Source organism: Cucurbita pepo, chromosome LG07 (assembly GCF_002806865.2).
Source record: "Cucurbita pepo subsp. pepo cultivar mu-cu-16 chromosome LG07, ASM280686v2, whole genome shotgun sequence".
Lineage (NCBI taxonomy): Eukaryota > Viridiplantae > Streptophyta > Magnoliopsida > Cucurbitales > Cucurbitaceae > Cucurbita > Cucurbita pepo.
Genome location: NC_036644.1, coordinates 1,409,207 through 1,429,590, shown reverse-complemented (window position 1 = coordinate 1,429,590; position 20,384 = coordinate 1,409,207). Strand labels below are relative to the sequence as shown.

General features: G+C 36.9%; 3 protein-coding genes across 5 annotated transcripts; 2 read left to right on the top strand and 1 right to left on the bottom strand.

The window, feature by feature from the left end:
* Positions 1 to 263: 263 nt before the first annotated feature.
* LOC111799319 (tocopherol cyclase, chloroplastic) lies at positions 264 to 10,204 on the top strand. Its single transcript, XM_023682837.1, has 10 exons — positions 264 to 834; positions 1,879 to 2,123; positions 4,051 to 4,130; positions 4,353 to 4,429; positions 6,814 to 6,983; positions 7,268 to 7,365; positions 7,786 to 7,893; positions 8,600 to 8,716; positions 9,054 to 9,203; positions 9,738 to 10,204. The coding sequence occupies exons 1-10, from the start codon at positions 509 to 511 to the stop codon at positions 9,912 to 9,914; spliced, it is 1,548 nt and encodes a 515-aa protein (XP_023538605.1). The 5' UTR covers positions 264 to 508; the 3' UTR covers positions 9,915 to 10,204.
* A 2,332-nt stretch (positions 10,205 to 12,536) lies between these two features.
* LOC111798975 (aquaporin TIP4-1-like) lies at positions 12,537 to 14,053 on the top strand. Of its 3 annotated transcripts, XM_023682341.1 has the most exons (5): positions 12,537 to 12,634; positions 12,781 to 12,898; positions 12,973 to 13,023; positions 13,170 to 13,357; positions 13,440 to 14,053. In XM_023682341.1, the coding sequence occupies exons 1-5, from the start codon at positions 12,626 to 12,628 to the stop codon at positions 13,815 to 13,817; spliced, it is 744 nt and encodes a 247-aa protein (XP_023538109.1). In that variant the 5' UTR covers positions 12,537 to 12,625; the 3' UTR covers positions 13,818 to 14,053. The 3 variants fall into 3 exon arrangements, with proteins under 3 accessions (XP_023538109.1, XP_023538108.1, XP_023538110.1); XM_023682340.1 differs by lacking the exon at positions 12,537 to 12,634 and having other exon boundaries at positions 12,693 to 12,898; XM_023682342.1 differs by lacking the exons at positions 12,537 to 12,634; positions 12,973 to 13,023 and having other exon boundaries at positions 12,693 to 12,898; positions 13,119 to 13,357.
* A 911-nt stretch (positions 14,054 to 14,964) lies between these two features.
* LOC111798976 (exosome complex exonuclease RRP46 homolog) lies at positions 14,965 to 18,950 on the bottom strand. Its single transcript, XM_023682343.1, has 8 exons — positions 18,634 to 18,950; positions 18,410 to 18,523; positions 17,922 to 18,022; positions 17,140 to 17,160; positions 16,479 to 16,551; positions 16,325 to 16,392; positions 15,964 to 16,096; positions 14,965 to 15,274 (listed from the first exon to the last, which is right to left on the bottom strand). The coding sequence occupies exons 1-8, from the start codon at positions 18,737 to 18,739 to the stop codon at positions 15,159 to 15,161; spliced, it is 732 nt and encodes a 243-aa protein (XP_023538111.1). The 5' UTR covers positions 18,740 to 18,950; the 3' UTR covers positions 14,965 to 15,158.
* Positions 18,951 to 20,384: the final 1,434 nt, after the last annotated feature.

Here is a 20,384-nt window from a genome sequence, read left to right as displayed (position 1 = left end):
ATTTTCACTTTTAATTTTTCCTCAAAGATTTTAAAACACTTTTACTGGGACATTAATACTTATTGGGATCTCACAATTGCTAGACCTGGTCCTAGCTCTGACTCATTCCTCTCTCTAGTTAATGTGGGATCTGCCGAGTGGGCTCCGTTTGATCAACAAGGATAGGTATTTCATATAGTGGGCTCCGCCGTTTGACACTTGCCATCCACCGGACGTCCTTGTTAGATAGTAGCAGCAAGGCACGGCACGGCAGCGCTGGTCGTAGGACGAGAGTGAACACAATAGACTTAATTTGTCTGCGAGTAGTTATTGATAGAGATTTATTTGTTCTTTTATCTCATCTAAATCTTAATATTGACCGGACTAAGGTGATCCTGCGACTGTGATTCAGTTTCTTCAGGCCCCTCGCAATTCATCCTTGCCATGCAGGCAGATTTTGATCCACAAAATTATATATAGTGCACGACTCTCGCCCGAATTCATCTTGTTCCATTTTTTGGCAATTGAGATGGATGCAACTGCTTGCAATCTACCGTTGTGTGGAATTCATCACTTCTACTCCAATTCAATGGAAGTTCAAGCTGGAAAGTCCATGTTCGCGGTGAAGGTTCCTCAATCTTTGAAGTCCAGCTCATTTCGTCGTCGATGGGGCGGTTCTTCGAAGCTAAAGTTGAAATCAAGATCGAGCATCCGAGTATTGGCTTCCAGTTCGAACTCTGTGTATGAATCTTCTGCGTCGGCGAAAATTGAGAAAGATAATGACGGAGGTCTTGTTTGCCCTCCTGGCTATCAGCCCACGCCTGCTAATCGCGAGCTGCGGACTCCTCACAGCGGGTAAAACGCTGTCTAAATTTTCCATTAACGAAGGTTCACATCTAGCATAAATGTCCTAGTTCCTAATTTCTTGCCACTGCTCACTTGAATGGTTGAGGCGGCTTCACTAATTGGTTGCATGTATCTGTGAACCCCTCATTGTTTTGTATCTGTGCATACTGTTATCTGTATTAATCTTCAATTAAATGCCCTGTGGTCACCATCAACATTCAGGTTCCGTCTCACGAATTGTTTGTTCATCCTCTGTTTTGTAACCAATAACCAACAAATGCTAGAGATACAACAAGTATTCAAAACAAGTTATGTAAGGCTTAAAGGGAGCTTATCTCCTCTGATGTAGCAGAAGGGAAGCACCAATTAATGAGTACTATGAGCTGTGCTAAAAGATGGCATAGAAAAATGGAGCAAAAAGTGGAGGAAAGATAGNTTGAAGGAAATGTAGAATGAGAGAGCAAAAAATCAATCAACTATGATTGGAGCGAGTGTGGACGAGTGGAGGAGACGAGCTATGCTATCGAGGGGATTATNGTGGAGGAAAGATAGAATGAGAGAGCAAAAAATCAGTCGACTATGATTGGAGCGAGTGGACGAGTGGAGGAGACGAGCTATGCTATCGAGGGGATTATAGAGAAGGCTCCTGAAACAGTAATCAAGTGTGTGAAGATGAGTGAAAGAGAACTAGAAAGATGTGGACTGAGAGTAGCGGGAGTGGAAGATTTGGGAAAACTGGGAAGATGCTGGAGCTATTGAAGAATTGAAGAAAGAATGATTAAAGTAGTATATTTGTACCTTTAAAGATGAGTTAACTGGTCATAACTCACCAAACTTGAAAGATAAAAGGTTGTTAATGATTTTTTTTTTTCCTTTTTATCCTTCCTTCTGGAGCATTTGAACCCGGTGTAACCTTATTTTTGTTATGTCATCTGAGGTGAATTGTTTCTCATTTTTAGATCATGGCTGCATCATGGTTGATCTCATTATATATGGTTATGTGGCAATCAATGATTTACATTTTCCAATTTTCTGTACTTCGTATTGAATCAGGTATCACTTTGATGGGAGTACTCGGAAATTCTTTGAAGGTTGGTACTTCAAGGTATCAATTCCACAGAAGAGGCAGAGTTTCTGTTTCATGTACTCTGTGGAGAACCCTGCATTTCCTAAGAAATTAACGACACCCGAAATCGTACAACATGGACCTAGGTTTACAGGAGTTGGAGCACAGATTCTTGGTGCTTATGACAAATACATATGCCAATACTCTGAAGAGTCTCAGAACTTTTGGGGAAGTAAGTTTTGATATCAAACCTATCTTCTTTTCTTAGTTCTCGTTTACAATGATTCCTTAGTGAGCTCAATTCTTTGACAAAAATATGAGTGGATAAAAACTTCCATATATTTGCTGTTCTATCAATGCCTTGCCTTATGGATCTACTGCTGCTAACTTTATGTTCAAACATTATTTAATACACGAAATTATGAAACGACATTCCCCCTCCTCCATACAAAACATAATCACTGCCAGTTGGAATTTAAAACAAAACACTTCTTTCTTGGTTGTCTTGTAATGTGCATAATAACATATATATCTTCATTGTTCGGTAATTGCTCTATTTTTTTTCTTTTGGTAATTAATTTGGATTTTGAATCAAATTTTTGTTTCGACTGAAGTCAGAAAATTTTCCACCAACCTTTTTTGGTCTGATTAAGTATCTAAGGATTTCAGCAAATACACATTTAACTACCGTGCTATTGCATGGCCTTGTCATTCCAATTTTTCCATCATGCATATTTGTTTCAGGAGTGATATTTGGTTAGAGACCTCTGTTTCCTACTTTGCACCTCTTTCTTTTGGCCTGTTGTCCCTCTAGTCACTTTGGCCTTTGTCCTCTTGGTTGTCCTCAGGCTGCTGAGAGAAATATTCTTGAGAAGGAATTGGATGAGTTGTTTCTTTGCTTGGTATACTTAAGATGATTGCTATCAGTCATAATTGAAGGAATTGGAGTGTGTTGGTGAAAATTTTGATTCCTCAAATATCTTGTGGGTAAGGGGAGAATTTTATTCTTGTGACTTTATTGAAAGATTTGTATCTTTATGTGCCTATAGTCGTAATTTTGTGATCNAAATTATGAAACGACATTCCCCCTCCTCCATACAAAACATAATCACTGCCAGTTGGAATTTTAAACAAAACACTTCTTTCTTGGTTGTCTTGTAATGTGCATAATAACATATATATCTTCATTGTTCGGTAATTGCTATATTTTTTTCTTTTGGTAATTAATTTGGATTTTGAATCAAATTTTTGTTTCGACTGAAGTCAGAAAATTTTCCACCAACCTTTTTCGGTCTGATTAAGTATCTAAGGATTTCAGCAAATACACATTTAACTACCGTGCTATTGCATGGCCTTGTCATTCCAATTTTTCCATCATGCATATTTGTTTCAGGAGTGATATTTGGTTAGAGACCTCTGTTTCCTACTTTGCACCTCTTTCTTTTGGCCTGTTGTCCCTCTAGTCACTTTGGCCTTTGTCCTCTTGGTTGTCCTCAGGCTGCTGAGAGAAATATTCTTGAGAAGGAATTGGATGAGTTGTTTCTTTGCTTGGTATACTTAAGATGATTGCTATCAGTCATAATTGAAGGAATTGGAGTGTGTTGGTGAAAATTTTGATTCCTCAAATATCTTGTGGGTAAGGGGAGAATTTTATTCTTGTGACTTTATTGAAAGATTTGTATCTTTATGTGCCTATAGTCGTAATTTTGTGATCACCTCTGTCAGAAGGTCTGTAATGGACTACTTATGGATTTGCCTACTTCATGTCAGTCTTTCCTATGCCCAGAAAAGTTTTATTATTTTTATTTTTTATTTTTCTAATGTTATATTTTTATAAAAAACTTGGATGTATTACAAAAGAGAACAAAACAACCTAAGAGCGGGGAAGAGGGATCCCCCACCCAAAAAACTAGCAGTCATTGGTGATTAAAACACCACAGTAGAGGTGAGCTGTACATTTCTACAAAAAGAAATATCGAAAGTAGAAGCCTTATTCTCAAAAGTTCTTTGATTCCTTTCCAACTAATTATGTCCTTTGATTCTCAGAAAACATTTTTAAAAGAGGTCTCAACCTCTTTATACAGGCTATGGTTTTCAGATATCTTATTCATGTATTTTTTTAAAAAAATGACGACTAATGCTGGGGTTTTAATGCATAGGTAGGCATGAACTGAGTCTGGGCAACTGTTTTGCATCTAAAGGAGGGTTTAAGCCTCCAAACAAGGAAGTTCATCCAGAGGTTGAGATGCTTTCTTAGAATGTATTGTTTCATTTAATGTTGAGACTTCGTCTTTTCTCTCTCTCTCATAGTCTTATATAAGTTCAATTAATTCATGAATGATTTGTGTATCTTTTTCGAGAGAAAATTTGTCAGATTGGAATCTCTTCTTGCTTCAACTATTATTGTTTTTGACAGAGGTTGTGAATGACTTTATATTATATTGTGGGCAACCGTTTTTAGGAGTTCAATAAAAAGGTCGTGGAAGGTTTTCAAGTCACTCCACTTTGGCATCAAGGATTTATTCGTGATGATGGCAGGTGCTCCCTCGCTTTTACTTTATTGAGCTTTTAGTACTGTGTTGAGAATCTTTAACTTCAGTTTTTGACCTTAAGATGGCTTCAGTTAAAGTTGAATGCTAATATCTCATGTGGAGTAGCCCCAAGGGGCAGCTCTGTGGGTGAAGGCTCGCAGTCTCTAAGGAACACTTATCTTACACTAATTCATCACTGCAGTCTCTACACTTATTCGTCCCCATATTTTAGAGCTTTTGTGGCTTCTTTAGATCATATACATACTCCTAACACAGTTCAAGAAGCAAACTTTTATGTAAAGCCGCCACTCTAGAAGTACATTCTCTTGGAAAAAATAAATGTGAATCCTATGGATGCAGTTGGATACAGATGGATTTTTTCAACCAATCACAAACCAAATGGTAGTATAGAGCCATTCAAAACTTGTCTTATAGCCAAACTTTTGGAATCTGACTATAAGGAAACATTTGTTCCTGTTGTGAAATGAAATTCTATTCAATTACTTCTCGCTATTACAATAAATCTAGATTTATCATTAATTCAACTTGATGTAAAAAAATTTCATTTTTGAATAGAGACCTAGTGAAGAAGTGATTATGAGCCTATATCTTGGATTTGAGGACATATATACTCCGGAAAGATATGTAAACTGAAGAAATATATGGATTAAAAGTCATCTCAAGCTTAGTTCAAAAAGTTTACAAACGCATTGAAGTAAGATGACTATACTCAATATTAATCCAATCAAGCCCTATTCATCAAGCATTTTTCAACAAGTAAGATTACTGCCTTCAGAGTATATGTTGATGTTATTATTTTTACAAGAAATGTTCTAGAGGAAATTATTCGGCTCAAGCAAATTCTTTCAAATAAATTTGAAATCAAGACTTGACCAGTAGGAAAAGTTATTTACTTAACTCATACTTGTCCAAACATTAGCTTGGCTGTTAATGTGAACAAACCTTCTAAAAATCATATAGAAGTTTTGTATAGAATATTGAGATATTCAGGAAAGAGCCTCATGTTTCTAAAGCTGAGTTTGGGGAGGTGCTCTTATTGACTGCCAGTCAACTTCACGGTAGTGCTCATATGTGTGGGGGAAACTTAGTAACTTGGTGCAGTAAGAAGCAACAGGTTGTAGCTCAAAGTAGTCTTAAAGATNGTTAAAGCTGAGTTTCAATCCTTAGCTCATGGAATTTGGTTAAAGTGCCTANCTTAAAGATGAGTTTCAATCCTTAGCTCATGGAATTTGGTTAAAGTGCCTACTCATCGAGCTCAAAGTCAAAATAGTAGGTATCATAGAGCTAATGTGTGATAATCAGTCTGTCATAGCTATTGAAAAAAATCTAATATTTCATGATCCAATGAAGCATGTTGAGATAGACTGCCACTTCATTAGTGATAAGATTGATAACAACACAATAAACCTAAGATATGTGCCTTCACAACAACAATTGAATTGGTCAAGCCTTGATGATTATGTTTCCAAGCTAGGAGTGACTAGCATATACCGTCTAGCTCAAGGGGAGCATAGATAATCAACCTGTAAATTTAATATTTTATTTATTGTCTTATATATTTGTGTAGCTGTATTTTCTCCTTCCTTTTTAGGCTTGGGCTGATTACTGAATTTCTTATTTTGGAGTTTTCTGATTGAAATCCTTCTTGTATAAATCTCAATCTATTTCGTTGAATAAAAAATAAGCAAAATTGTTTTAATACATAGCTTCAGTAACTTAGGGAAGAACTGCAGCATTTGGGCAGTGAAGCCTTCTTCCGTTTAAAGGACATACTTCTAAAATATTCAGTCTAGAACTGACACAACAATTCCTTCTCGCAGTGAAAAAGTTATGTATAAAGCTAGTTTTAGCCATAGCCTTTCTCAAACCACCTCATTTTGACGTTTGTCTTTTTCTGGAATTCTCATTCGACATGATTTCTTCCAGTAAAATGTAGAGGCTTTTCCTAACTTCTTTTTGAGGTTGGGAACGGCCAAATGCATGAGCATCAATTTCTTAGTGTTTCGACATCAATACAATGCAATGTGGTACCAAGTTATCTTAATTCATGAAAGTGCTCCCCTTTCAGGTTTAATCTATGAGTTCTATGTTAAAAGAACTTGTTAATAATTTTATAAAATAATCTTATTTGTTATTATGAGTTATGGTATTACCAATCTTTGAATCTTCTCTGCTTACTGGGAAGAAAAGATTTAAGTTATTCAATCAACAGGAGCCTGGATTTCCTTGAACTAAATGTGTTTTAGGGCTTCAAATCAGTATATCAAGGAGCTGGAAATATTGGTTGTCAAATTTCTCTTTGCATTTAAACAATTGTATCTTTGATTCCATCTTATTATTGGTACACTGTTTGACAGCGTTCAATGACAGGACAAACTATTTGGAAACTGTAAAAACTGCTCGTTGGGAATACAGTACCCGCCCAGTTTATGGCTGGGGAAATGTTGGATCTAAGCAGAAGTCAACAGCTGGCTGGCTTGCAGCATTTCCAGTATTTGAGCCTCATTGGCAAATATGCATGGCAGGCGGGTTATCAACAGGCATGTTCAATCTTTTAATCAGTTTACCTTGGAAATTTGTGTTTGACTTGGTGCATTACTTCTAATCATGAGAAATTCTATACTTAGCACCGTGCTGGTGCTGGATTTATGTTGAAGAATCGATAACTATATATTTTTATGGTATGAGGATTCTGTTATGGTTCTAAATTAATATGTAATGGAAATATTGTTTCATATCAGGCTGCGCTTTCACCCTAATTTTATTTTCTTGGAAAAAGTTTAAAGTTCGACATATTTCCTGAATTTCTCAATATGAATCGCAGGTTGGATTGAGTGGGAGGACGAAAGGTTTGAGTTTGTAAATGCCCCTTCATACTCTGAAAAGAATTGGGGTGGAGGATTTCCCAGAAAATGGTTTTGGGTAAATTTTTTGGCTTTGTAAAGCAAGAAATTATTTGATTCTTTCTATATTGTACAAATTTGAAGTCGAGCATGCTATGCAATATGGGCTAGTTAAAAAATGAGGTTAAAAGAGGGTTGAGTTTTGGAGTACTTAAATTTGGACAAGAAACCTAGGATCGTGAATCTTGTTAGAAAATTCATAAAAGGATGTCAATAAATTTAACTTTTAGAAATTGAGTTTGCTTTTGACCGGCCCATGCATAGAGGAGTTTCATCTGTTTTTTACCTTCATGAGGCCGTAAAAGATTACGCCATCTGTATATTTAATGGGATGAACTATGCGATATTTTCTTGCATATTTACGTAGTATATTGCTGGACCTTGTTGCTCGACTGACTCAAAACATTTTTAAACCTTAGCTCCTTTTAACATGCTGCAGGCTCAGTGTAATGTTTTTGAAGGTGCTCGTGGAGAAGTTTCTCTTACGGCTGGTGGAGGTTTGAGACAACTTCCTGGATTGACGGAAACCTTTGAAAATGCTGCATTGGTAATATTATGTGGCTCCTCATTGCGATTTCACTCTCTTTACTCTCTCTCATTCACACACACACGCACTGCATTGTTGCGAATGAAATGGTCTCCCCCAACACCCCAAATGCTGTGGACCTACGAACGTGATCCACTCTCTTTATACTTGGAGAGAGACGGTCTTACTTTGAATAGGATTGTTCTATAGGTTGTACAACTTTGTCCTAGAGTTCTCAAAGAGAGAAGGGGTGGGGGGAATGTGAGATCCCACATTGATTGGGGAGGAGAACGAAGCATTCTTTATAAGGGTGTGGAAACCTCTCCCTAGAAGACGCGTTTTAAAACCTTGAGGGGAAGCTCAAAAGGAAAAGCCCAAAGAGGACAATATCCGCTAGCGGTGGGTTTGGGCCAAAGCTAGACACTGGGCGATGTGCCAGCAAAGACATTGAGTCCTGAAGGGGGATGGATTGTGAGATCCCACATCAGTTTGGGGAGGAGAACGAAACATTCTTTATAAGGGTGTGGAACCCTCTCCCTAGCATACGCGTTTTAAAACCTTGAGGGGAAGCCCAAAAGGAAAAACCCAAAAAGGAGCGGTGGACTTGGGCCGTTAAGGGCCGTTAAAGTTGTGGATGGATGGAATTATGCTTGGAAAGGTAGGAAATGTGGGAGTTGGGTGGACATCTTAACCAACAATGATATTTGTGATATTTTAATTGTTGCAGGTTGGAGTCCACTACGATGGAATTTTTTATGAATTCGTGCCATGGAATGGAACTGTTAACTGGGAAATAAGTTCTTGGGGCTATTGGTATATTGCTGCCGAAAATGCAACGCACAAGGTAAATTGTGGATCTCTTAGTTCCAGTTACTGCCCTTCTTTGAGCAATTATAAGATTTCCATCTGATGGATGCAAAAGACTTGATTCTGTTGAAATAGTCTTTTAGCAAGTAAATAGTAATGTTAAAGGCATACTAACAACCTCGGCGAGGTTAGCTCAATTGATTAAGATACACGGATGAGGTTTAAATTCTCCACCCCACGCGTTTACTCTTGAAAGAATAATGATAAAGCATATCAAAATGGTCTAAAAATGCTTTAAAGCGTTTCCTTTGAAAGCCAGAAAATTATGCAAAAGTGAAGATTTTCTTCAAGTATTTTAGCTCGTGTTTGCACAGATTGAATTAGAAGCCAAAACAGACGAGCCTGGTTCACCGTTACGTGCTCCTACAACGGAACGTGGGCTTGACACAGCTTGCAAAGATACTTGTTTTGGTATCTTGAAATTGCAAATGTGGGAACGAAGATTTGATGGCAGCAAGGGCAAGGTGACAGTCTTATATTAACTTGTTTCCATTACTCATTGCTTCCGTTTGGCTTGCACTTACTTTTCATATTTGTATCTAATAGAGTCTTAGCATATTGTGTCGAGTTTGTGAATTTTTTTAAAAAAAATGTTAAATAGGTCAATGACCTATTCGACCTAAAATTAAAAATTCAGAGATCTATTGGATATAAAATTCAAAGTTTAAGGATCTACGATACTCTTTTTAAAGTTTTAAAGTTGAAGGATGAGGACCTATTAGGCTCAAACTCAAAACTTAAGAATTTTTTTAATGCACACATGCATGTATACAAGCATAACACGTAGTCAGTGACGTTACTGCCCTATGACCTGATCATTCTTCAGGAGGTCTTCATACTAGTTATAAATCCCGATAGTGATTAAAATATCGTGTTAGTATTGGTGTAGATTATTTTCTGCAGAATATTTTCCGAACTCTTAGTGGTATATGACAATTGTTCAGGTTAACCTGCTCTTCATTTTCAATAGTTATATCAGTACAATTCTTGATTTGCAGATTGTATTGGATGTCACAAGTAACATGGCGGCATTGGAAGTTGGAGGAGGGCCTTGGTTTAACACCTGGAAGGGAGAAACTACCACCCCGGAGATCCTCAAGCGTGCTCTTACAACACCTATTGATGTGGAACAAGCTTTTAACTTGCTTCCACTCTTCAAACCTCCTGGCTTGTAGACGACAATTACGACAATTACTGCACGTTGTGCTGTGGAAGGAATGAAACGAACCATCAAGGTCGTGCTGGTTCAGGCAACCTTCGTAGCCTATAGTTTAGTCCTCGAACTTCTAAAGTTTTCACGAACAATTTGCAGGGTAGAGCTACTTTTCTATGTTTGAGTTCAGCTCATTTTTAGTTAAAAACATGTGAAAAATAGTTTTTAATTGGGAAGCATATATAAATATCAACTCTCGTGGACCTTGAATGGTTGTTATTATAATTGTTAGATGAACATGACTCTCTACAATGGTATGATATTGTCTACTTTGAACATAAGCTTTCATGGTTTTGCTTTGGGTTTCCCCAAAATGTCTCATACCAATGGAGAGAGTATTCTTTGTTTATAAACTCATGATTATTCCCTAAATTAGCCGACGTGGGACTTTCATCATTTAACAATAATTAGCTTACAAAATAATTATAAAATCGTTTAGGAGAAGAATTCGAGGCGGGCATCACAATGTTCTGCCGGAAGTTTGGCGGCGTTGACGGGAGGTGGCGGCGGAGAAAGCTGGGTTTCAAGTAATATCAAAAGAGCTCCTTATGACTTATTATTTTTTATTTTATTCTACTTTGTTTGGTGTTGTAATAAGAGGCATAATCGTTGGGAAATTAATGAGGATTAGGGGGGGATTAATTTGGTTAATTTAAATCTAATTTGGTTTAAGGGATTTTGTTTTGGGCCTCGAAGAGAGCGCTTCGCCTCTTTAAATTATTTGGGCTTTTTGAGCCTCTCTACTTTGATTTGGGCTATATCTATGGGCCTGTGCAAAGCGGCCCATAACATCCTATGTGATTTATGGATTAATTCTCAAATCAATTTTTAAATTTAATTTTGAGAAAGTGCTGATTTTACTACTTATTTTAAATTCAAAGACATTTGTTTTTGTAACTAACCCTTATATATATATATATATATATATATATATGTATAAGTCAGTGTCCGTAAACAGTGACAATTACTCCATGAAGATTTACTTTCACTATGATTTTAGTGGGTTCCCTTACCAAGCCACTGTCTATAAATCACACACGGTCAAAGTCTTGGTCTCCTCCTATTGCTTGAAAGTTCACAATTTCATGTTTTATTTCACTCCCCAACGAGAGTTCTTTCACCTTTCTCTCACGGAACCACACCATCAATCGCCCAAGAGTATTTAGTCTTGCAAGATGGTTATTATTGATTTACACGGGATTTCACGTGCTCTCAAATTGGCTTGTTGTGATAGAGGATGTGGTCGAAATTCATATTTTCTTTGTTTGTATCACCTAGACGCCCAAAGGGTCGGCCATATGTACCTCACCTCAAAAGATTAAACTCATCCAAATCAAAATCGAATGAGCACTTCCGATTAAGGAAAATGGAATGTCAACCACAAGAAGAGAAATAGAGAGAAAAAAAAAGTAGATGAAAAGCAAGAAAGTGAAGAACAAGAGTNCCATCCAAATCAAAATCGAATGAGAAAATGGAATGTCAACCACAAGAAGAGAAATAGAGAGAAAAAAAGTAGATGAAAAGCAAGAAAGTGAAGAACAAGAGTGGACTCTAATTTTCATTATTGCTTGAGACATACTTATTGCAATATTGATGTTTCTTTTTCCCTTCAATTAACACCCACCATCCAATATATATATATATATAATGCAAATTTTAAAAAATATATATTTTTAAAATACACATAAAAATAATATTAAAATTTTCAAATTATATTGAAACTAATTGGTTTTATTCATATTTTTTTAACCTCACATCCCATGTTAGTTTTATTTATTAATTAATTAATTTATTTTTAAGAATATCCCTAAGATATGACGTGGAAAACCCNATAATATTCAAAATTTCAAATTATATTGAAACTAATTGGTTTTATTCATATTTTTTTAACCTCACATCCCATGTTAGTTTTATTTATTTATTAATTTATTTATTTTTAAGAATATCCCTAAGATATGACGTGGAAAACCCATGCAAAACAGGTCATCTCCACTTTTTAAAATTCCCATTGGACATTGTCACATGGGATCCTATCAATCATAGGCTTGGAACCTATAAGAAAATTTATATATATATATATATTTCATTTTTTAAATGAGCATTATTAAAATTTTAGTGATTTTTATTCTTAAAATGTTGATATTTTGNTTCATTTTTTAAATGAGAATTATTAAAATTTTAGTGATTTTTATTCTTAAAATGTTGATATTTTGTAATTTGACTATTAAGCCATTTAATATTATAATATTATGGAGTAGCCTAAAAATTTAAGGCCGGTNATATTTCATTTTTTAAATGAGCATTATTAAAATTTTAGTGATTTTTATTCTTAAAATGTTGATATTTTGTAATTTGACTATTAAGCCATTTAATATTATAATATTATGGAGTAGCCTAAAAATTTAAGGCCGGTTGCTTTAACCCTTTATTTTACTCAAATAATTGGATGGCAAAACCCGTAAATAATCTTCAAGTCAACGGGCACAAATGTAATTTCAATAGGTGCAATAATAATATGCCATTTGCCCAACACTGTACGATGAGATGNTATTTGCCCAACACTGTACGATGATCTGTTTATAAAATCGCACGTCTTTTATTCAAAAATGCCAACCAATCAACCATTCTAAGCCTCTTCTATCTAGTTCAGTCTTTGAGCTTGCCGGCATATCAATGGCCAAGATTGCATTGGGNCATTTGCCCAACACTGTACGATGAGATGTTTATAAAATCGCACGTCTTTTATTCAAAAATGCCAACCAATCAACCATTCTAAGCCTCTTCTATCTAGTTCACTCTTTGAGCTTGCCGGCATATCAATGGCCAAGATTGCATTGGGATGCGTTGGCGAGGCGACTCAGCCCGACTGCATCCGAGCCCTCGTCGTCGAGTTCATCACCACCTTCCTCTTCGTCTTTGTTGGTGTCGGATCAGCCATAACTGCTAGTAAGTTCTCTAGTTTTTCTCGTTTTTCGTACATTTGAATTATACTAAGATTGAGAATTTTCTGTGCGAATTAGATACACTACTAGGAAATGCACTCGTGGGATTGTTCTCTGTCGCTGTCGCACATGCGCTAGTCGTGGCTGTGATGATCTCCGCCGGACANCCTCGTTCTTCGTACATTTGAATTATACTAAGATTAAGAATTTTCTGTGCGAATTAGATACACTACTAGGAAATGCACTCGTGGGATTGTTCTCTGTCGCTGTCGCACATGCGCTGGTCGTGGCTGTGATGATCTCCGCCGGACACATTTCCGGTGGTCACCTAAACCCCGCCGTCACACTCGGTCTCCTTTTTGGTGGTCATATCACAGTTGTCCGATCCGCTTTATATTGGATCATTCAGTTGCTAGCAGCGTCTGCAGCTAGTTTTCTGTTATCGTACCTCACCGGAGGCTCCGTGAGTCTCATCGTCTTCCTCCATCAGCTATGAACACAATAACAAGATCTCATATTATGTTTGAATGTTCTTCTGTTTGCAGGCTATTCCAGTTCACACATTAGCAAGTGGAGTTGGCTATCTTCAAGGAGTGATATGGGAGATTATTCTCACTTTCTCCTTGCTGTTCACTGTCTACGCAACAATGGTTGATCCAAAGAAGGGAGCTCTTGATGGGTTGGGTCCAATGTTGACTGGGTTCGTGGTGGGGGCTAACATCTTGGCTGGTGGGGCCTTTTCTGGAGCTTCAATGAACCCAGCAAGATCATTTGGCCCAGCTTTGGTGGCTGGAGACTGGACTGACCACTGGGTTTACTGGGTTGGACCTCTTATTGGTGGTGGACTTGCTGGGTTCATCTATGAAAATTTCTTCATTGAGAGGTCTCATGTGCCTCTGCCTAGGGCAGAGGCTGAGTATTAAAGTCTCCTATGCTCTGGCTGATGCAGTTTGGTGTTAATGAATAGAGGAAGAACTTGACTGTAATGGCTGTAATGGGGTGAAGAGGGTGGGTTGTTAAGTCTCACGTTTTCTTAATTAATGAAACTATTTATGCTATGTAGTTTATGGGTGAGGTAAAGGTCTAATGGATGTATCTTATGGCTACTAAAATTTTCTGGTTTGGGCTTGCTACCTACATAAATCTCGATTTTATCTTATGGTTGGGAGGCATCGACCCCATCGAGCTCACAAGGAAAGTTTCATCGAGATATAATAAAAGAACGACATCCAACAAGTTTAGATGCTAAGGCTCCTTTCTATTATTGCAAATAGGTGGCTCCCATAGAGATTCCTGAATCAATTTTCGAGTCTTTTCTATCACCTCTCATCTAATGAGGGGCTCCTACAAAGATTCTCGAATCAATCTTCAGCCGGTTGAGGATTGTTGGGTGGGAGTCCTACATCGACTAATTAAGGGGATGATCATGAGTTTATAAGAAATACATCTTGATTGTTACAAGGTCTTTTGGAGAAATTAAAAGCAAAGTCCTGAACAAATCATACCATTGTGGAGGTCCATGGTTCCTAACATGGTATCAAAGTCATGCTTTTAACTTAGTCATGTCAATAAAATCCTTAAATGTCGAATAAAAAAGTTGTAAGCCTCGAAGATGTAGTTAAAAAATGATTGAAGTGTTAACAAAATGTGTACTTTGTTCAAAGGCTCTAGAGAAAGAAATAGGGCCTCAATTATGGGGAGGTTGTTTGAGGGCTCCATAAGATTCAGGGGAGGCTCTAAGGTATACTTTGTTTGAGGGGGGATTGTTGAAGATTGTTGGGCGGGAGTCCCACCTCGACTATTTAAGAGGATAATCATGAGTTTATAAGTAAATAATACATCTTCATTAGTACGAGGCCTTTTGGAAAAACCAAAAGCAAAGTCATAAAAGCTTATGCTTAAAGTGGATAATATCATACCGTTGTAGAGGTCCATAGTTCTTAACACACTGCTCTGCTCTCCATCCAGGGAGTCTCTCTCCTCTAGAAATTAGTCTCTTTTGAATGACCACTTTGAAGACATCATCATTTTAAAGCTAGAATATCAAACAAATGCACAACAAAATAAGAGTAAACGTACAATGCATCAATCAAATCCACTGAGAACTCTTTATCATCATTTAAATTAATGCCCGGTTTACAGCTCTGAAAGACCCAATTAGTATGGATTTGAGATTACATAAAAATAAATCATACAACAGACGATACCTTCCCAAGCCAGATTATGTCGTGGAGCACAATTCATAGGCAAGGACTTGGATCCAATCACCCGACTTTTGAGGAATCCGTTGGGAGTTGAGGCTGCAAGCTTCTCCTCAAAAAAGCTGACATTTTTGCTGTTGCAGCACGCCCTCGTTCCAGACAGTGAATATAATCATCCACTTCAGATAAACAACAACAATAATTAGATCCCATGCTTGTTTTTCCATCTAACATTCACATTTTTCAGATTCAATAGGTAACCCAAGAAAAGACTAACTCTACCCGTTTTGACATTTGATGCTATAATAAGATCCAAGTACATTTTCAATCACAAAACGGCATTAGATAGAAAGTACATGACATGATGAGAGAAATATGCCATATCCATTGCTAATAAATGGTTTATTTTGTCCATCGNAAAAAAAAAAAAAAAAAAAAAAAAAAAAAAGAAACAAGAAATTTGCTGTGGGTTACAAAAGGGGTGAGCCAGCTACGTGTTCAAAATGTATTGGAGCCACAGATAAAGATGAGTTTAGCTCTTGGTGTAAAAATATGTGATAATTAACACAATATAGAATACTCAGTATGAGCTTATTGGGGTTAGAAACAACGACTCTCCTCAATGGTATGACATTGTCCACCTTGAGCATAAGCTCTCATAACTTTACTTTTAGTTTTTCCAAAAGGCCTCATACCATGAAGATGTATTTTCTTACTTAAAAACCCATGATCAATTCCTTAATTAGCTGATGTGAGGCTCCTCTCCCAACAATCCTCACCGATATCCTAAAATTCAAACATAATACAAACATATGCACATTTTCAATTACGACTACTGGAACATAGCTAGGTTTCGTGCATAACATACCTGACATTGCACCCTGAGTTAAAGATGTTATTATTCCGTTCTCCAGAGGTTCGCCTGCAACTTGGGTAGATCCTTCAGGAATTACTGAGACAGGTGAGTTCGGAAAGACCAAATGTACTGATGCCTTCATTTTCTGCATTTCGAGTTCATTTTTCTTTAAAAATCACTCGTTTGATAATCAAATTCGACAATTTTCACTTTTTATCATTTTCTTTGATAAATTCAATAATGTGTAACTACTAAGCCAACCCCTAGCATGGCAAATTTGCATATGGTCCATATCTATACTTTTTATCATGCATACAAAAAGTAACTGCAAAATTGGACAAGCATTGACAATTCAATAAGTAAATTTACCAACCTGCTCCTCTAGCTTGGTTGGATCCAAAATAACATATCCACTCTCAGACAAACAACAAGAAATTGCAACTGCAATATGCAGTGCAGAGAAGTCAGTGCCAACCGTTAATTTATCAAGTGAAGCCATGAATAATAAGACCATAAATTCTGATTACCAGCAAGATGCTTTAAAGGAATTCCAGCATCTACTAAGGCAGCACATGATGCATTAATTGCACAAGGAAGAAGCTATTTGAGGGCTCTGTCAAAGAAGTTCTTCATGAAGATATTTCAAGAAAGGTATTCCCACAAATAAAGAAAAAATAATGCTCATGTGTGGTACATAAGTTGACAGAATATCAAACCTATACAAGGTAAAAAAAAAAAAAACATTTTTTTTTACAGTGGCATGACATTGGAACATTTTAAACAAATGTCACTTCAAATTTAGAAGAAAAATCAATGTGATATATTAGGGGAGCTCTTCCACCGTGTCCCTAGGCAGGGGATCACAGAATATCTAGCTTTTTGACCCAATGAACAGATAAAAGAACTGTCCATGTTGATATGTAGGCCCTAGTTTTTCCCTTTTCCTCGACAAAACAGTAGTTCTCCGTGGTAAGATTAACGTGAATCAGCTCTCATATAGCATAATTGGTTAGAGCACTTATAATGTAGCCGTGAGAACTTCGACCCAGGTTCGACTTTCAAGGATAGCGTTAGTAAATCAGTTTGAATAGGATCACGATGACATGATTTACATGTCTTAACATACTTATATTTTCCTAACATTATTTTTAGTAATCTAAAAACGAGGTATTAAATCACAAGGGATACAGCTCCATCGTCATGAATAACCTGCAATGACGGGGAAATATCAATGTATTTGAGATAAGAAACTAGTTGCAAAATTATTAGTATAAATTCCCCAAACATAATGTACTTCAAAGCTGACAGTCCAAAACATTTTTCATGATATGGAAAATGAAAAGGTGTTAATTTCCTACAGTGAACAATTTCGCATGGAGGTTGTTCTTGATGGTTTTAGAATATTTACACTTTTTCAGCAACAGAAGTTTCAGTAACATAATAGCATGTTCCAGCTACTTATTTCTTATACATACTATTTAGAAGTTTCAGATATAAAATAAAATGATGTAACATGCGCTGGCTATGTAAATATCCATGTTAGGAGTAGTCAAGCAAAAAATCTTAATAAACGTGTTCGTTCGGTCTAAAGGAAGATCGGAATGAAGGGAATTTGGTAAGTCCCAAGCATGAGTAATAACATTACTTTCCATATATGAATGTATAGAAAGTAATGTTAAATTTTAAACTTTAAGATTGTGCATCTTTTATGCTGGTTCAGAGATTGGTTGCCTTCAACAAGATTTTGAGATACCTATTTCATGTATATTACTTTTTAAACATCAAAAGACCAGCAATATATCACATGAATCTTGAACCAAAAAGGAGGGANTTTTATGCTGGTTCAGAGATTGGTTGCCTTCAACAAGATTTTGAGATACCTATTTCATGTATATTACTTTTTAAACATCAAAAGACCAGCAATATATCACATGAATCTTGAACCAAAAAGGGGGGGAAAATGGACTCACCTGAACTACAATAGATGTCGTGGTATTGGGATTTATAGTTAATATGCAAATACTCTGCAATGTCCTCTTCAATATCATCTCACACTCCCTTTCCAGTTTTCCTAATACATTATCAAATGTAAGAAGATGCATTGATGAGATTCAGGGAATATCATCCATAGCCTGCTTCAGAATCAATAAAGTACAAAAACTAGACAGTATGTTCATTGAAAGCCATACTTTGAATGGCAATAACACGTAAGAAATTTACTGNAATACATTATCAAATGTAAGAAGATGCATTGATGAGATTCAGAGAATATCATCCATAGCATGCTTCAGAATCAATAAAGTACAAAAACTAGACAGTATGTTCATTGATAGCCATACTTTGAATGGCAATAACACGTAAGAAATTTACTGAACTACAAATATTCATGGGATAAGAACTTTATCATACGATTTAGAGATGGATAAAACAAAGTGAATAAGAAAATAAAGAAACGTACCAATTTGCCCTGTTTTCGGTTTCCATATAACCTCAATTGAAGCCTTTTCAGGATTTTCATTCTTCTTTGTTCCTGCTTTAGGTCCATAGACTGCAGCGAGAATTTTCGTGTCGCCTGTAAAATCCAGATTAAACAAACCACTCATAAGAAAAGTTCCCGAAATCGAACGAACTCACAAACTAATGAAACAAGAACTAAGAAGAGATGGTGGAAGACGGAGAGACCTTGAGACCAACTGGCGGAGCCATAAGCACGATTAAGAACATTGCAAGAACAAGCAAGTGGTCTCAACTGGTTGGCGGTACGGCCATCATCTCTGTCCATCTCCATCGTTTTTCTCCGGTGATTTCAAACGATTAGAAAGGAAAAGAATAGCTGATCAAGAGAATGGAGTGAGCGAGTATCAGAGAGAGAGATGGCGAAGTAGAGGAGGCAGAGAGGTGGCGCCGCCGGGCCTATGAATACTGGGAGAAGGACTGAGAGAGACTGAAGGAGAAGACGAGACTAGGGCAAAAGTGTCTTTTTCTTCTAATTCCCAGTTTACCGGCAAAAAAAAAAAAGGCTAAATTAACCACAAAAAAATAAATAAATAATAAAACTCTTAAATTTTGCATTTAGTCTAAAAGAAATATATTTTAATTTTAAAATTTTTTAATACTGCCTTTAAACTTTCAATAAAATATTTTAAACAACAACTCAATGCAATAGGGTGGTTAAAATATTACGTTAAAATTAGTCCCTACAATATTAATTAATTTAATTATTACAATATATATATATATAGTCTCTTTTCATTTTTCCTTTTTCAAAATATTTTAAAAGGATGTTTTTACTGCATCAAAATAATTATTATTAATTAAAGGATTTGGTCAAAAACTAATTACAATCAGTAATTAGACTATTTTTAAGAGTTATTGAAAATGCACACTAAAATATTATAGAAGAAATTAAAAATACTAAATCCGAGATTAAATATCGAACATCATCCAAAGCCCAATTGCCCTATAATAGGAAACATTTGGGCCAAAAAGCCCAAAACACACCGAATCAGCCCAAGGTGGCCCAGAGACGAAGCTGTCAGCCCAATTGGCCCACAATAGGCAACATTCGGGTTAAAAAGCCCAAAATATTCACCCGAACCCAGCCCAAGGTGGCCCGGGGACGCAGCTGTCAGCCCAATTGGCCCACAATAGGCAATATTTGGGCTAAAAAGCCCAAAACATTCACCCGAACCCAGCCCAAGGTGCCCCAGGGACGCAGCTGTCAGCCCAATTGGCCCACAATAGGAAACATTTGGGTTAAAAAGCCCAAACTATTCACCCGAACCCAGCCCAAGGTGGCCAAGGGACGCAGCTGTCAGCCCAATTGGCCCACGATAGGCAATCTTTGGGCTAAAAAGCCCAAAATATTCACCCGAACCGAGCCCCAAGGTGGGCAAGGGACGCAATTGTCAGCTCAATCGGCCCACAATAGGCAACATTTGGGCCAAAAAGCCTAAAATATTCACCCGAACCCAGCCCAAGGTAGCCAAGGGACGCAGCTATCAGCCCAATTGGCCCAAAATAGGCAACATTTGGGCTAAAAGCCCAAAATATTCACCCGAACCCAGCCCAAGGTGAGCAAGGGACGCAGCTGTCAGCCCAATCGGCCCACAATAGGCAACATTTGGGCCAAAAGCCCAAAATATTCACCTGAACCCAGCCCAATATATATATATTGCGTTAAAAAAATGGTAAAAACAAAAAGATTAATATTTATACTGTAGCATGTGGGACAACGTGAAAGTTAGCGACGGCAGTTATTCCGCTTTTCTTTCCGACAACCTTTCTCGTATTCTGCACAAAAAAAGGAAAAAAAAGAAAAGAGGAATTCGTTGACGCCGTAACGGAACGTGAGCCTTAAGCGTTTATTTGCCTCGAGGACAAAACCGTCTTTTCACACCCTCGAACCGGACCCTAGAAAGAAAAAAAAAAAA

Bases quoted from the DNA above. Each gene is read 5' to 3' on its own strand.
- LOC111799319 (XM_023682837.1), top strand. From the start codon at position 509: ATGGATGCAACTGCTTGCAATCTACCGTTGTGTGGAATTCATCACTTC. The intron at 835-1,878 runs GTAAAACGCTGT...GTATTGAATCAG, and splicing joins CTGCGGACTCCTCACAGCGG to GTATCACTTTGATGGGAGTA. The intron at 7,366-7,785 runs GTAAATTTTTTG...AACATGCTGCAG, and splicing joins TTCCCAGAAAATGGTTTTGG to GCTCAGTGTAATGTTTTTGA.
- LOC111798975 (XM_023682341.1), top strand. The intron at 12,899-12,972 runs GTAAGTTCTCTA...TGTGCGAATTAG, and splicing joins CGGATCAGCCATAACTGCTA to ATACACTACTAGGAAATGCA. The intron at 13,358-13,439 runs GTGAGTCTCATC...TTCTGTTTGCAG, and splicing joins CGTACCTCACCGGAGGCTCC to GCTATTCCAGTTCACACATT.
- LOC111798976 (XM_023682343.1), bottom strand. From the start codon at position 18,739: ATGGAGATGGACAGAGATGATGGCCGTACCGCCAACCAGTTGAGACCA. The intron at 17,161-17,921 runs GTGAGTCCATTT...CCGTCATTGCAG, and splicing joins CGACATCTATTGTAGTTCAG to GTTATTCATGACGATGGAGC. The intron at 16,552-17,139 runs GTATCCCTTGTG...GCCCTCAAATAG, and splicing joins TTATTCATGACGATGGAGCT to CTTCTTCCTTGTGCAATTAA.